At 42.5% G+C, this 15,419-nt stretch overlaps 1 protein-coding gene and 1 non-coding gene across 2 annotated transcripts; both read left to right on the forward strand.

The window, feature by feature from the left end:
• Positions 1–1,354: 1,354 nt before the first annotated feature.
• EIF4G2 (eukaryotic translation initiation factor 4 gamma 2) lies at positions 1,355–13,130 on the forward strand. The gene is made up of 23 exons (XM_054524662.2): positions 1,355–1,649; positions 1,708–1,727; positions 2,629–2,755; positions 3,129–3,194; positions 3,968–4,108; positions 4,993–5,095; positions 5,653–5,784; positions 5,867–5,933; positions 6,021–6,172; positions 6,484–6,594; positions 6,780–6,863; positions 6,946–7,044; positions 7,639–7,780; positions 7,865–8,025; positions 8,380–8,493; positions 9,091–9,216; positions 9,344–9,448; positions 9,532–9,747; positions 9,832–10,090; positions 10,417–10,621; positions 10,743–10,954; positions 11,051–11,172; positions 12,303–13,130. Exons 1-23 carry the CDS (start codon positions 1,534–1,536, stop codon positions 12,366–12,368), a joined length of 2,946 nt encoding a protein of 981 aa, XP_054380637.1. The 5' UTR covers positions 1,355–1,533; the 3' UTR covers positions 12,369–13,130.
• On the forward strand, positions 8,546–8,686 carry LOC112135677 (small nucleolar RNA SNORD97). The gene has a single exon (XR_002916926.1). It is a non-coding gene; the product is annotated as a small nucleolar RNA SNORD97 (small nucleolar RNA).
• Positions 13,131–15,419: the final 2,289 nt, after the last annotated feature.

Raw genomic sequence — 15,419 nt, forward strand, 5'->3', positions numbered from 1 at the left:
TATGGGAGTATGACTCCATTTTAGTATAGCTACAATGTCGCAAATGATGGAATAAGGTACCCATCAATACATTACCTGTTAAGTATAAATAGTTCAACTTGCCGGGTTTGAAAAGCTTAATCCTATTTCTTATGGTAGACCTTAAATAAAATGAAAATACACAACTGACAATGTTTAACGTGCACTTAAAACAAACAAACAAAAAACACGAAAAAAAACAGGAGCTAGCAATTCGAAATCCTCCAAACACCCGCTGAAGTCTGACACACAGGGTGTTTTCCTCGGTGACCGCCAGCCGGACATTCCTATGGGAAAAGCAGCTTCTTGTGTGCGGTACGAACAAAATCAACCCCTTCCTTTCATCCCTTTCTCATTCACTCTGCAGGGGGTGGGCCAACAAGGAGCTGAATGAAGCTCTCCTTTGGCACCCGGACGCACGTCTCGCCTCCTCCCCACTACTTTCTGGGTTCCCCAAGGATGCCGAAGCCGAGGACCTGGAGCCGGGTAGTGTCCCGGCGCTGCGCCCGGGGGCGCCAGGCCTCAACCCGACGGGCCCAGCCCCGGGAGAGACCAGGCACGCGAGGGCAGCCACAGCTCTAAGGGGCGCCAAGAAAAGCAATGCTCACTCGCCACGCACAGGGCTCGGGGGAGGTAAAGGTGCGTTTTCTTCCCATATTCTCGGTGAGAAAACGAGGTCGGGGGAAAAGGGGATGATACAACTGGAGCATAGCACATGGACTCAGTGAACAAAGGGACTGGAGCAAGAAGCAGCAGCCACACCAACGCAGACTCAAAAGGGCTCTCCGGCTTTACGCACGCAGCCCTCATCTCCACAGCGCTCGGCGCCCCTTACGCCACCAGCTCAGCCTCAGAGACTTCGCGAATATGGCTTTGCGCACTGCGGCGGGGCTGCGCCGCAACCGAGCTCAGCCCTGTGGCTCCTCCCCGCTGCCCTGCGCGGATTGGTGGCAGACGGCAACCGGGCCGCTGATTGGGCGGCGAAGGAGCCATTCGGGGAGGCTCTGGTGGGTTCGGCTGCCCCAAGAGTGATAAGTTCGGCTTCAGACACGCCTCAGCGCCAGCAGTGAGTCGGAACTCTATGGAGGTGGCAGCGGGTACCGAGTGGCGGCTGCAGCAGCGACTCCTCTGAGCTGAGTTTCAGGCCGTCCCCTACTCCTTCCTCCCCCTTCCCTCCCCCTTTTTTTTGTTTTCCGTTCCCCTTTCCCCTCCCTTCCCTATCCCCGACGACCGGATCCTGAGGAGGCAGCTGCGGTGGCAGCTGCTGAGTTCTCGGTGAAGGTGAGTGGAGCCGCCGCCGCCGCCGAGTGGAGCGCTCTAAAATGGCCGCCGTCCCTGGCCGCTTCTTCTCGAGTGGTACAAAATGGCGGCCGCAGGCGGAGCCGGGTGGGGCGACCCTTTTTTAGCATTTCCTCTGCGCTTCAGACACCTGGAAAGTCTTGGCCTTTGTTCTCTCTTCCTGTTGCTGACGGAGTAGAAGGAAAACGTCAGTGTTGGCCAGACCGCCGTGGGGTCATGGCAGGATGGCCGACTTCTGCAGGGACAAGACCGTGGCGGACCGAGGCACGGGTGTGCTCGGACGGCGAGGGAGCGTGGCTGGGACCGCTAGCGCCGTGGCGGGAGGCACGCGGGCCGGCAGGGAGGGCCTGGCCGTTGGCGCGGGACCAGGGAACCGCAGGCGTCCCGGAGCCCGGCCTCCCGGCGGGGAGGTGTGTAGGACCTGGAGTCGGCGGGGGCTGCCCTTCGTCGGGGAGGAAAGAGAGAGTGATGATTTCTGCCCGTTTTGTCAACAGAGGAGGCCATGGAGAGGCGGTTGTCAGTCCCGGGGGGATTTATGGGACAGGAGGGGGCCGGCTTGGAGGCGGCGGGTGGGCAGGAGGCCGCCTTCCTGCCTGGAGAACAAAGAGCTGGGCGCCAGGCCGGCGGGGGCGGCCTCAGCTGCTCCTCCCCGCCGAGCGACCCGGCCTCGCGGGGAGGTTGTCGGGAGCACTTCCCTAACTTGCTCCTGGGTGGGAGGAATGCTCCGCTCTTTTGTTCCCAGGAAGGGAAAAACGGGGCGGAGGTTCCTGCTGCCATGTTGTGGCCCTGGTCTTCCGCCTGCGAGTGGTAGTCCCTTACACCCGGCCCCTTCTCGCGCGTCTTTCCACGAGCTCTCCACGGGGAGGAGGCGAAAGGGTGGACAGGGGAAAACTGCTGAAGAGCTTTCGGAGAGACCTCATCCAGTCGCTGGCCTCGTCAAGGCAGTAAAAATTCCTGGGGAAGACATTTTCCACGTGATGTTGCTCGTGTCTGTAGTTAAAGACTTTTCTATTGATCTCCGTGCTCAGTTTTAAAGATAGTAGAATGTGGCTTTTTCAAAAGATTCGTTCTGAGCCGTTTGAAATGCTCTGTGTTCTACGAAGTCTATTTGCATCCTTGAACACCGGGGAATTTCCAGGTGGCTAAACAAAATGTAATTGTCTGTTTGTGTTTTGAGTACGTTCTAGGTTAGTCTTAACTGATCTGCAATGCAGTGACAGTGCCAGGATCTGAAATACGTTATAATTGAATGAAGGCTTGTAGATCTGTATGTTAGCAGTGTCTTAATTTTGGTGCTCTTTCTCGTTCCAGGTATTTCATTTCTCCCGTCCCCTCCCCTCCCCACCCCATCTATTAATATTATTCTTTTGAAGATTCTTCGTTGTCAAGCCGCCAAAGTGGAGAGTGCGATTGCAGAAGGGGGTGCTTCTCGTTTCAGGTATGTGTAGATTTATTTTGAGGAATCCTTTTGAAAAGGACAGTCCTAAAAACTAGTTACCATAGCAAATAAGTCCGACTTAATGGGCTGCAATTTTCATTTGAAAAGTTCTTAAGTTTTCATTGACAGCCTTCTAAGAACTGCCATCTGAAGAATAAGTAAAATCAATTATTTGCATTTCCTTTGGGTCCAAGTTCAGTCTTCATTTGTAGCATAATATACAAGCACTAAAATACAGGCCTGGCTCCAGTCTGGGCAAAATAGCGAGACCCCCCCATCTCTACAAGCAAAGCAAAACACAAAATAATCTTTATTCTTTTTGAGTGAGACATAGTTGGGATACAGTAAACAAAAATTTTTTTCTTTTAAATAGTGCTTCTTCGGGCGGAGGAGGAAGTAGGGGTGCACCTCAGCACTATCCCAAGACTGCTGGCAACAGGTGTGGTAAACATGTTAAAAAAAAAACAGCTTTATTTAACAGATTAAAAGTCTTTCCCATGTGATGGTATAATTAAGGCAATAGCCATTAAGACTCCTAATCTTAAGGGGCATGGTTTCTTTTGGGTATCCTAAATACAGAATATCAGGTCCTGATTATTCCTTGGCCAAATTATCTAAGTGAGTTGAGACTCTCAAACTGTTACTTTTTTCCTTATTCTTTGGGTTATTTTTACTAATGTTTTTTTCTGAAATCAGTAGCTATTATTCCTACTAATTATTATTAGTAAAGTAGTACGCACACAACATGGTCAATAAAACATTAGAAAGTGTTAACTGGCAGCCGGTACAGTGGCTCACACCTGTAATCCCAACAACAACTTTGGGAAGCAAAGGTGGGAGGGTCAGTTGAGCCCAGGAGTTTGAGATCAGCCTGGGCAACACAGCAAGACCTCATCTCTTAAAAAAAAAAGTTAATTTTCAAAATGTGGTTCCACAGCGTTGATACTGGGAATATTTACTAGACATGGAAATTCTTAGGCCCCACCCCAAACCAGTGAAAGCAGAAACTGGGTGGGCCCAGCAATCTGTTTTAACAAGCCCTTCAGGTGATTCTGATGCACACTACTGTTCCAGAACCACTAATCTCCAGAGTTGGCTTTCTTGGAGGGGAGATCGAGAAAGCCTAAATTACTTTTTTCTATGTAAGAGAATTTACGATGTTTAACATTTGGTGTGTGACAATAAGTGTTTTTGCTGATTTTTATTAATCAGCGAGTTCCTGGGGAAAACCCCAGGGCAAAACGCTCAGAAATGGATTCCTGCACGAAGCACTAGACGAGATGACAACTCCGCAGCAAACAACTCCGCAAACGAAAAAGAACGACATGATGCAATCTTCAGGAAAGTAAGAGGGTAAGTTTCAAGGTCTGTTTTACTGAATGATGGGAAGTATGGATTAGCTGTGTTTGGTGTGTGTGCTGTACTACTAAGAAGGCAAGGTTCATGCCCAGAGTATGTATGTTTTAATGAATCCTCATGGTAGCAATTTTTAAAAATATCTTAAACTGGCCAGGCACTGTGACTCACGCCTGTAATCCCAGCACTTTGGGAGGCCTAGGCGGGCAGATCACTTGAGGTCAGTTCGAGACCAGCCTGGCCAACATGTTGAAACCCCATCTCTACTAAAAATACAAAAATTAGCCAGGCGTAGTGGCAGGTGCCTGTAGTCCCAGCTACTAGAGAGGCTGAGGCAGGAGAATCACTTGAATACCCATAGGTGGAGGTTGCAGTGAGCCAAGATCACGCCACTGCACTCCAGCCTGGGTGACAGAGCAAGACTGTGTCTCAAAAAAAAATGTATCTTGAACTGAAGAACAGCACGTCATATTTTGGGGCTTACGGTTGCTTTCAGCCATTGGATTGCAATTCATAATCCTGTCGTGCTAGCATTTCCCTTGACTAAAGGAAGTGCTATGTTATTTAAGCCAGTGAAGCAGGGAATATAATGGTCTTAGTTCATGGTCTAGCCTTGATAATGAGATCTTTGCACTCTAACCTTGAGAAAGTGAGAAAGGATTCTTGTCAAACAGCTGGGAACCCCCCCAATCTAATTCAAATCATTGTAATTAAAATATCAGGTTTATTTCAGCATCCCTTTGGTTTTAGATGAGTAAGAAAACGTCTTGATTATTTAAAGGGAGCAAGTTAGAAGAAAAATCAGTATAATTTAAAAGCAGTTTTTCAATTCAAATTCTGTGTATTAGCTAACACTTAAAATGTAATTCCTTTTTCTCCAGCATACTAAATAAGCTTACTCCTGAAAAGTTTGACAAGCTATGCCTTGAGCTCCTCAATGTGGGTGTAGAGTCTAAACTCATCCTTAAAGGGGTCATACTGCTGGTAAGTTTTAAATATTGGCTTAACTCAAAAGGGAGAGGGAACTGTTTAACAAACTCAGTTGTGTTTTTTTACACTTGGATTACTACTTGAAACCCTTAGGTGTGAGTTAGATAGGTATGTATTTTTGAATACTGATGGTGATGAAGAAGAACCACTGACTTTAGTAGCATTAGATTGAAGAGGTAAATATTAAGTTCATGGTATGCTTGAAGAAGTAAATGTTAAGTTCATGGTATGCTTGAAGAGGTAAATGTTAAGTTCATGGTATGCTTGAAGAGGTAAATGGGGGTGCTTAGCAAGCTGTTCTTTTTCTTTTGTGGAAAACACCATATTTAGGTCTTAGAAATGCATTGTATGACAGTTTATGTAGACTTGAAAGTTTTGATATCCATGGCATTTTCTGACTCCCAAGAGATGGATGTGACTAGATGAAATCTGTATAACTGGACATTTTTGGTAGACTGTAATAGCTAACATTTAGGTGGTTGTATTTTTCCTAAAGGAAGGGTTCTTGGAGAAGTTTTCGTATTTAGTTTAAGCAATGATATTTTCTGTAGATTGTGGACAAAGCCCTAGAAGAGCCAAAGTATAGCTCACTGTATGCTCAGCTATGTCTGCGATTGGCAGAAGATGCACCAAACTTTGATGGCCCAGCAGCAGAGGGTCAACCAGGACAGAAGCAAAGCACCGTAAGTGGTAGTTTTTGTTTGCTTGTTTTAAAGTTGACTTGAAAAATTTCCTTAATAAAGCATGACAATGTCTTTTTTCCAGACATTCAGACGCCTCCTAATTTCCAAATTACAAGATGAATTTGAAAACCGAACTAGAAATGTTGATGGTAAGACTTACAGCTGATAATAAGTACTACTGTATATTTTCAGCTTAATTCTGAATGTTGGCTTACTTCATTGGTATTTTTTTTCAGTCTATGATAAGCGTGAAAATCCCCTCCTCCCTGAGGAGGAGGAACAGAGAGCCATTGCTAAGATCAAGATGTTGGGAAACATCAAATTCATTGGAGAGCTTGGCAAGCTTGATCTTATTCACGAATCTATCCTTCATAAGTGCATCAAAACAGTAAGTGTGACGGGGAAGTTAGGCTTAGGCGAATGTTGTCAGTCATTTGGAGGAAATGAGTCAGTTATTCATCTTAGAGGGAGGTTGACTAGTTAAATACAGATGGGCAACAAAATTTACTAAACAGAATAATTTGAAATACGTGGTGTGTTTGACAAAGTAGGGTTAGAACTGATCAACACAGACTGGTAGAAAGCCCTGTACTAGATTCTGTAGGAACTATGAATGAGTCAGTGCAAACATAAAGGGAAAGTACTATGCCTAAACCAGAGTAACTAAAATTTTGTCACCACGGCCTTTTATTCTTATAGCTTTTGGAAAAGAAGAAGAGAGTCCAACTCAAAGATATGGGAGAGGATTTGGAGTGCCTCTGTCAGATAATGAGGACAGTGGGACCTAGATTAGACCATGAACGAGCCAAGGTATGTGTGTAGCTGATGGAAGCGGTACAAGTAGTTTGTCTTTAAATCAAGCTATTGATTTTTGTGACATCATAAGGGATTGCCATATTTAGCCATTAACTGGGTTATAATTTTAGAAGTCTTAAAGCTGTAAATTGAACACATTTGCTTTAGCTCTTCCAATGAATGTATTCTTCTCTTACCAGTCCTTAATGGATCAGTACTTTGCCCGAATGTGCTCCTTGATGTTAAGTAAGGAATTGCCAGCAAGGATTCGTTTCCTGCTGCAGGTAATATTGGTTTCTTTAAATTTGTTGGTAAGCTGAGTTTTTGGTTTAGGAATATTAAAATAAAATTTTTTTTCAATTAAAGGATACCGTAGAGTTGCGAGAACACCATTGGGTTCCTCGCAAGGCTTTTCTTGACAATGGACCAAAGACGATCAATCAAATCCGTCAAGATGCAGTAAAAGTAAGATTGGGTTTGGTTTTGTTTGTCACATAGACTGTGTGTGTGTAGAGTAGAATGGGATTCCTCCCCACCTACCCCAAACACTTGAGGGGTCTGTCTCATCTTAGGTGGTGGAGCTTAATGTTTTTAGTGTCTTGTCTTCCACTTTTTTTTTTTATTTTTTGAGACGGAGTTTCGTACTGTCACCCAGGCTGGAGTGCAGTGGCGCATTCTCAATTCACTGCAACCTCTGCCTCCCAGGTTCAAGTGATTCTCCTGCTTCAGCCTCCCCAGTAGCTGGGACTATAGGCCTGTGCCACCACACCCCGCTAATTTTTTGTGTTTTTAGTAGAGACAGGGTTCCACCATGTTGGCCAGGCTTGTCTTAAACTCCTGACCTCATGCAAACCAAGGCTTGGGACTCCCAAAGTGGGGGGATTACAGATGTGAGCCATCATGCCCAGCCTTGTCTGCCATTTTTGGAAGAAGTTATTTACAGAAATAACGTAAATTATGGTTTAATATTCTAGGTTTCTCCCCCTAGTTGCAAGAATTTTAGTTTTAAGTGAAATAGTGTCCAGAGACAAAAAGTGCTTATTCACTTCATTTCTAAAGGATCTAGGGGTGTTTATTCCTGCTCCTATGGCTCAAGGGATGAGAAGTGACTTCTTTCTGGAGGGACCGTTCATGCCACCCAGGATGAAAATGGATAGGGACCCACTTGGAGGACTTGCTGATATGTTTGGACAAATGCCAGGTAATTTTGAAAAAACAGTGGTTTCATTAAACTGAAAAATCAGTTAACTTTAGTCTTGAGAGTTGTCCGCATATATATTTTAAGGTAGCGGAATTGGTACTGGTCCAGGAGTTATCCAGGATAGATTTTCACCCACCATGGGACGTCATCGTTCAAATCAACTCTTCAACGGCCATGGGGGACACATCATGCCTCCCACACAATCACAGTTTGGAGAGATGGGAGGCAAGTTTATGAAAAGCCAGGTAAGTAATATTTGAGTGTTGAGGCAACAAGTGTTAAATTCTGCAATATATGTGATCTCATTTGCTATTAAAACGTGAAACTATTTTAGGAGTGTGCATGTTTTCTAAACCATATCTGCAACATTTATGTCAAACTGAAATGTTTATCCTTAAGATTAGTAAAGTATTAGTAAAATCACATCACTTTATTTGACAGTTAGGTTAGATTTTTATTCTTCCCTGTTTCATCTTTTACTTTCTCTGGGCAAATTCAGTTAAACTTTCATTTTGGCTTGGCTCATCCCTTTGGTACTTGATTACCATGATTTTTGGACCCGTTTTTATCTAGACTTTCTTTCTCCTTTTCTGAAATAGGGGCTAAGCCAGCTCTACCATAACCAGAGTCAGGGACTCTTATCCCAGCTGCAAGGACAGTCGAAGGATATGCCACCTCGGTTTTCTAAGAAAGGACAGCTTAATGCAGATGAGGTACATTTGCCTATGTTACTTATATACCATAGTTTGTCAATTCAGAAATTTATTGCCCGATGATTATAAAAAGACGCGTTATTAAGAGGACTTATGCTGGAGTTCTTGACGTTTTTCTCTCTTTTCTATATTTCTTTTTCTTTCTTTGAATGTCCAGTGTCCTGTGAGCGAAGATTATGAGATATGAGGGCAAGTCTCCTGAAGTCTATTAGTTAGAGCAAGAAAACTGGTTGTCAAAATATTGTGGTTTCTTTGTAAGGAGGGTGATTTAACTAAGGATAAAACAAGGCATTTTCTAAACTGTAGTTAAATTTGCAGTTTTATTTTAATATTTTAGTCATGCTAATTCTAAGAGAATTCTCATAAATGTAAGATTCATAATACTATCTTACTACTGTATGCATCAGATCTTTAAATTTTTTGCCAAAAATTAAACCTGTTAATGTGGAGTACCTTCTTTAGTTTTTCAAAAAGCTTAATGTTTCCCTAGATTCTGTCACTGTATAGGATTTTAGGATTTTAGAATGTTGTATTTAATATGTTCGCCAACTGCATGTTGTTAATTTAGATATATTTTTGATTTGTTTTCAATTCCAGATTAGCCTGAGGCCTGCTCAGTCGTTCCTAATGAATAAAAATCAAGTGCCAAAGCTTCAGCCCCAGATAACTATGATTCCTCCTAGTGCACAACCACCACGCACTCAAACACCACCTCTGGGACAGGTACGGACCATAGTAGGACAGCATTTTCTAAAGATGGCTGGAGACTTTTTTCTAAATTTAGTGTGTTCTTCCCCCTAACTTCATAGTCCTCTTCTTAAAAATTGTCTGTCATTGCTTTGTTTTTTAGACACCTCAGCTTGGTCTCAAAACTAATCCACCACTTATCCAGGAAAAGCCTGCCAAGACCAGCAAAAAGCCACCACCATCAAAGGAAGAACTCCTTAAACTAACTGTAAGTTTCAAATATCCCATTTTAGTGTAATTAGCCTATGTTTGAGATAGAGAAAACATTAAAGATACTTGTGTTCTTCACAGGAAACTGTTGTGACTGAATATCTAAATAGTGGAAATGCAAATGAGGCTGTCAATGGTGTAAGAGAAATGAGGGCTCCTAAACACTTTCTTCCTGAGATGTTAAGCAAAGTAATCATCCTGTCACTAGATAGAAGCGATGAAGATAAAGAAAAAGCAAGTTCTTTGATCAGTTTACTCAAACAGGAAGGGATAGCCACAAGTGACAACTTCATGCAGGTAGGACACTTTACTGATTGTGCGGTAAGAACTCTTTCCACTCCAATTAGGAAATTGATAAAACTGTTGTATATTTCTTTTAAGGCTTTCCTGAATGTATTGGACCAGTGTCCCAAACTGGAGGTTGACATCCCTTTGGTGAAATCCTATTTAGCACAGTTTGCAGCTCGTGCCATCATTTCAGAGCTGGTGAGCATTTCAGAACTAGCTCAACCACTAGAAAGTGGCACCCATTTTCCTCTTTTCTTACTTTGTCTTCAGCAGTTAGCTAAATTACAAGATCGAGAATGGTTAACAGAACTTTTTCAACAAAGCAAGGTCAATATGCAGAAAATGCTCCCAGGTAAGAGAATGCTGACTTGTTTGTTTTGTTTTTTTAATATTATATCTAGAGATTTCAGTTACCTTGAGTGGATTTTATGTAGGTCAGTCTGTCCTGCTCAGATAATGATAAACATTACCACAGGTCTCACCTATAAAAAGAGATTTATAATTTAACTACTTTCATTTGATCCATATGTTGAGTTTTTTTCATTTGCTGGGTTGGTTCTCTGTTCTGCTACATGGATCTTACATACTTGGGGACATCATTTGTGAAGCTCTGCTTTCTGGACAGGACAACTTGGTAAAATGAACTGTTAGATGATGCAGGTGGCTTTGTCTCTTCAGAAATTGATCAGAATAAGGACCGCATGTTGGAGATTTTGGAAGGAAAGGGACTGAGTTTCTTATTCCCACTCCTCAAATTGGAGAAGGAACTGTTGAAGCAAATAAAGTTGGATCCATCCCCTCAAACCATATATAAATGGATTAAAGATAACATCTCTCCCAAACTTCATGTAGATAAAGGATTTGTGAACATCTTAATGACGAGGTAAGACGAATGGTTTTCTACATATAGTAATGTTTCGTGTACTAGAAAAGAAGCAGGAGACTAAGAGTTGTCTCTTGAGCAAGAAAACTGTTGGGTTCTAATAAGACTTCTTTCTGTCCAGCTTCTTACAGTACATTTCTAGTGAAGTAAACCCCCCCAGCGATGAAACAGATTCATCCTCTGCTCCTTCCAAAGAACAGTTAGAGCAGGAAAAACAACTACTACTTTCTTTCAAGCCAGTAATGCAGAAATTTCTTCATGATCACGTTGATCTGCAAGTCAGTGCCCTGTATGCTCTTCAGGTGCACTGCTATAACAGCAACTTCCCAAAAGGTGAGAGGACTTGTATCAGAAGAACGGCGTGAGGCAGTTCTTAAGCAGAGCACTAAATAATGGGCTTATTACTTCTTTTTTTTTTATTTTTTAAAGGCATGTTACTTCGCTTTTTTGTGCACTTCTATGACATGGAAATTATTGAAGAAGAAGCTTTCTTGGCTTGGAAAGAAGATATAACCCAGGAGTTTCCGGGAAAAGGCAAGGCTTTGTTCCAGGTAAGTCTTTTGTTAAAAAATTTGGTCTGCTTATTTCAATTTGCTTGGTATTAACTTCACGTTAAGAGCCTTTTTCAACTGAAATACAGGCAAGGTAGTCCTAGTTAGTAGTTTGTCTTCACCTGTACATTGCATTCTGCACTATTTAAAGCTATGATTAAGCAGAGCTACACAATGAATCAATTCTAGTGGTGTATAAGATGTTAGAGGTAGCTAACAAACTTTTCAAGGAGTATAGCTACTCATATACTTGGGAGTGACTGTACAAGTTTCGATTTAAGCTTTTTTAAAAACATCAGTAAAGAGGAAATTGTAGCTGGGCACGTGGCTCATGCCTGTAATCCTAGCACTTTAAGAGGCCGAGGTGGGAGGATCACTTGAGTTCAGGAGTTCAAGACCAGCCTGGGCAGCATAGTAAAACCCTGTCTCTAAAAAAATACAAAAAATTAGCCAGACGTGGTGACATGTTCTGTGGTCCTGGTCCCAGCTACTCGGGAGGATGTCTTGAGCCCAGGAGGCAGAGGTTGCAGTGAGCTGAGATCAGACCAGTGTACTCTAGTCTGGGCAAGAGTGAGACTGTGTCTCAAAAATAGAAAAAAAGTTTAAATACTATATATTTTTTTAAAAAGAGGAGATGTTTCTGATTTCTCACAATTTGATTTTTTCTTATTGAATGAAGTTGTAGCCCTAGGGGGAAGAACATCAGGGCATTCTCAAATCACAGTGAATGCATTAATCACCTGAAGAGCAGTTTAAAAAAAAGCAGGTTCCAGGCCTATTCCTAGAGATTCTGGTTTAGTAGGTCTGTGGTACAAAATGCAGGTGATTCTTTCTCATGCTATTAGTTTTCCAGGGGGCCCAGGCTTGAGAAACGTTGGTCCTGCATCATCTTACTACCTTTTTACTGCGGATGATAAGATTCATGAGGATCATCCTTGCAGGATTAAATCTTTAGCTCTGTGTTGTCCCAAATCTGGATAATATACCACTGTTCGTTAACTTAATATACAAATTGTTGGTAGGGATATCCTTGTTTCATATTCTAAAACTGTCTAGTACCACCTAAAACTATTTGGATGGATTTCTGTTTATATCGTGAACTATTTTAACTTACAAATCTTAATTTATAGGTGAATCAGTGGCTAACCTGGCTAGAAACTGCTGAAGAAGAAGAATCAGAGGAAGAAGCTGACTAAAGAACCAGCCAAAGCCTTAAATTGTGCAAAACATACTGTTGCTATGATGTAACTGCATTTGACCTAACCACTGCGAAAATTCATTCCGCTGTAATGTTTTCACAATATTTAAAGCAGAAGCACGTCAGTTAGGATTTCCTTCTGCATAAGGTTTTTTTGTAGTGTAATGTCTTAATCATAGTCTACCATCAAATATTTTAGGAGTATCTTTAATGTTTAGATAGTATATTAGCAGCATGCAATAATTACATCATAAGTTCTCAAGCAGAGGCAGTCTATTGCAAGGACCTTCTTTGCTGCCAGTTATCATAGGCTGTTTTAAGTTAGAAAACTGAATAGCAACACTGAATACTGTAGAAATGCACTTTGCTCAGTAATACTTGAGTTGTTGCAATATTTGATTATCCATTTGGTTGTTACAGAAAAATTCTTAACTGTAATTGATGGTTGTTGCCGTAATAGTATATTGCCTGTATTTCTACCTCTAGTAATGGGCTTTATGTGCTAGATTTTAATATCCTTGAGCCTGGGCAAGTGCACAAGTCTTTTTAAAAGAAACATGGTTTACTTGCACAAAACTGATCAGTTTTGAGAGATCGTTAATGCCCTTGAAGTGGTTTTTGTGGGTGTGAAACAAATGGTGAGAATTTGAATTGGTCCCTCCTATTATAGTATTGAAATTAAGTCTACTTAATTTATCAAGTCATGTTCATGCCCTGATTTTATATACTTGTATCTATCAATAAACATTGTGATACTTGATGTAGTGATGCGTGGCTGTAAATGGCATCCACAGTCTGGGAGAATTGTCAGCTTTGTTTTTGAGATATAGGAGACTCACCTTAGTTTGACTTAAGGACTTCCCAATTTTTGTTTTTCTGCTGTACAGGCCTGGGTTCCAGAAGGAATTTTTAGACTCTCGAAGATGAGACACAAGATTTAAAGTGTTTATTTCCTTTGAGTTACTGAAACTAACCAATATAAACGATTTTTATGATCAAAGATCACAAGTCTTATGAATTTGGAGGAACATTGCTATGCATAGCAACTAAAATTTGGTGACATTTATCTTTTGTCAGACTGAAATACATGGTGATATCTGGATAAGCTTAGCTGTCCTGCAAGCATCATTCCCAGTAGCTGCCCCGAATGTCCAGGAAGATCCCTGCGTCCTCTGGAAAAATTCCAGTGTCCCAATAAAATTGACTTGATTCAACTAAACCTCTGCATGTTTTCCAAAAGCACATATAAAGGATTTGCCTCCAGCCCTGGAACATTCTGACAATCCTAGGATTACTTCTAACATTGGCATGGATGGGGGCTCTTGAAATGTGCTACTGGAGTCCTGGTTGATGTCAACACCTAAGAACCTGTCCTTGGTGATTGGGGAGACCCTCAAAGCAGACTCATACTGCCGAACCCATTAGAACCTTGAAGTCAGAAGAGGCTGCCCGCACATGCTCCAATGGGTGGGAGGCAGAACCAATCAATGTTTTTGTGTCTTTGGGCCAGGGAAGCTAAACCTTGCATTACGGCACTCATCTTCCTTGAAGTTTTAACAAGTCATAAGATTTGGTGAGTACTTTGAGTACAGCAAAATTAAGGCTAAGCAGAGATTTGTATGAACCTACTTTAGATTTTAAAGGGGCTGTAAATTGTTTCTCTGCCCAACCCTCCCCACCAAGGGAAGGAAACTAGTTTTTAACCTAGCAAAAGGAGCAAGTGGTTGGACAGGTGGATCAGCTATTCAATTCTTACTGCCAGAATTTCCCCAATTCAGCCAGGGTATCAGGCTAAGGGAAGTTTTAGAACTAAACCTGGGCTGGGTGCAGTGGCTCGCGCCTGTAATCCCAGCACTTTGGGAGGCCTAAGGCGGGCGGATCACCTGAGGTCAGAGTTCAAGACCAGGCTGACCAACATGGAGAAACCCTGTTTCCTTCTAGAAAAATACAAAGCCGAGTGTGGTGGTGCATGTCTGCGATCCCAGTGACTCGGTAGGCTGAGACAGGAGAATCGCTTGAACCTGGGAGGCGGAGGTTGCAGTGAGCTGAGATGGCACCATTGCACTCCAGCCTAGGCAACAAGAGCAAAACTCCGTCTCAATAAAAAAAGAACTAAACCCGGTCCGCAGTGGTTTCTCATTGCTTACAGAATCGTGCTTTCATCTTCCCACCCCAAACATGTCAAGAGCTACTCAAAATACTCAACCCCTAGAGAACGTATAATACTGCTGCTACCTTGTTCTAAAGACACTTAACAGTGCACTTTATAATCTACCATACTGTGGAACGGCAGTATCTGGGTATAATTGAGATGTACCTTGCATGATTGCCAATTTCTTTAGTATCAGCATCTAGTGACTAATCTTAATTCACTTCATGGTGACTTCAAAATAAGATTGCATGTCTTTACTGCCCCCAATTTTTTTTCCTTTACTGCAGAATTGAAAGAGTTGTCCAATTTTCCTCATTCTCAAGCCTCAGTAGGGCTTCACTCCCCAGGTTCCCCACACCAAAACTTTCTCAGGGTCACCAGTAACTCCAACGCTATATCCAGTAGGTTTTGATCCTCCTGTAGGCAGCATTTGACAAGTTACTCATTCCTTCAAAGTGTTAACTTGTTCCCAGAACATCTTTTTCTTCTCAGTTTCCAATGGGAGATGCCTGATCTCAACACTTTTTCAGTTGTCATACTCTGCATCCATTCTAGCATCAAATCATGTTGATTGCATTCCAAACATTTTAGAAATTGAAGAACTCGCTTCTTCAACCACCACCCTCATTTCTCACCTAGGTACCACGGTAGCCTTAACTGGCCTCCCTGCCTAGCCCTCACCTCCATTTTTTCTTCTCAACACAGCACCACTTGGCTCAACACCCGCCAAATGGCTTCCCACCTAGTGGGATTTTTACGTCAAAATACTTAATTTGGTCTACATCACCCCGCATCTGATTTCCTTACCCCTCTCCCCATCCTTGCCCCACGACCTGTTTCTCTGATCTAATTTCCTACTGCTGGCACTTAATCCTTCTGCTCCCACCACACTGGATT

Source organism: Pongo abelii, chromosome 9, assembly GCF_028885655.2.
Source record: "Pongo abelii isolate AG06213 chromosome 9, NHGRI_mPonAbe1-v2.0_pri, whole genome shotgun sequence".
NCBI lineage: Eukaryota > Metazoa > Chordata > Mammalia > Primates > Hominidae > Pongo > Pongo abelii.

What these genes read in the sequence shown, in the direction of transcription:
- EIF4G2 (XM_054524662.2), top strand. Translation starts at nt 1,534, where the DNA reads ATGGCAGGATGGCCGACTTCTGCAGGGACAAGACCGTGGCGGACCGAG. An exon ending in GGGGGTGCTTCTCGTTTCAG is followed by an intron (nt 2,756 to 3,128) that starts GTATGTGTAGAT and finishes TCTTTTAAATAG; the next exon opens with TGCTTCTTCGGGCGGAGGAG. An exon ending in GTGAACATCTTAATGACGAG is followed by an intron (nt 10,622 to 10,742) that starts GTAAGACGAATG and finishes CTTTCTGTCCAG; the next exon opens with CTTCTTACAGTACATTTCTA.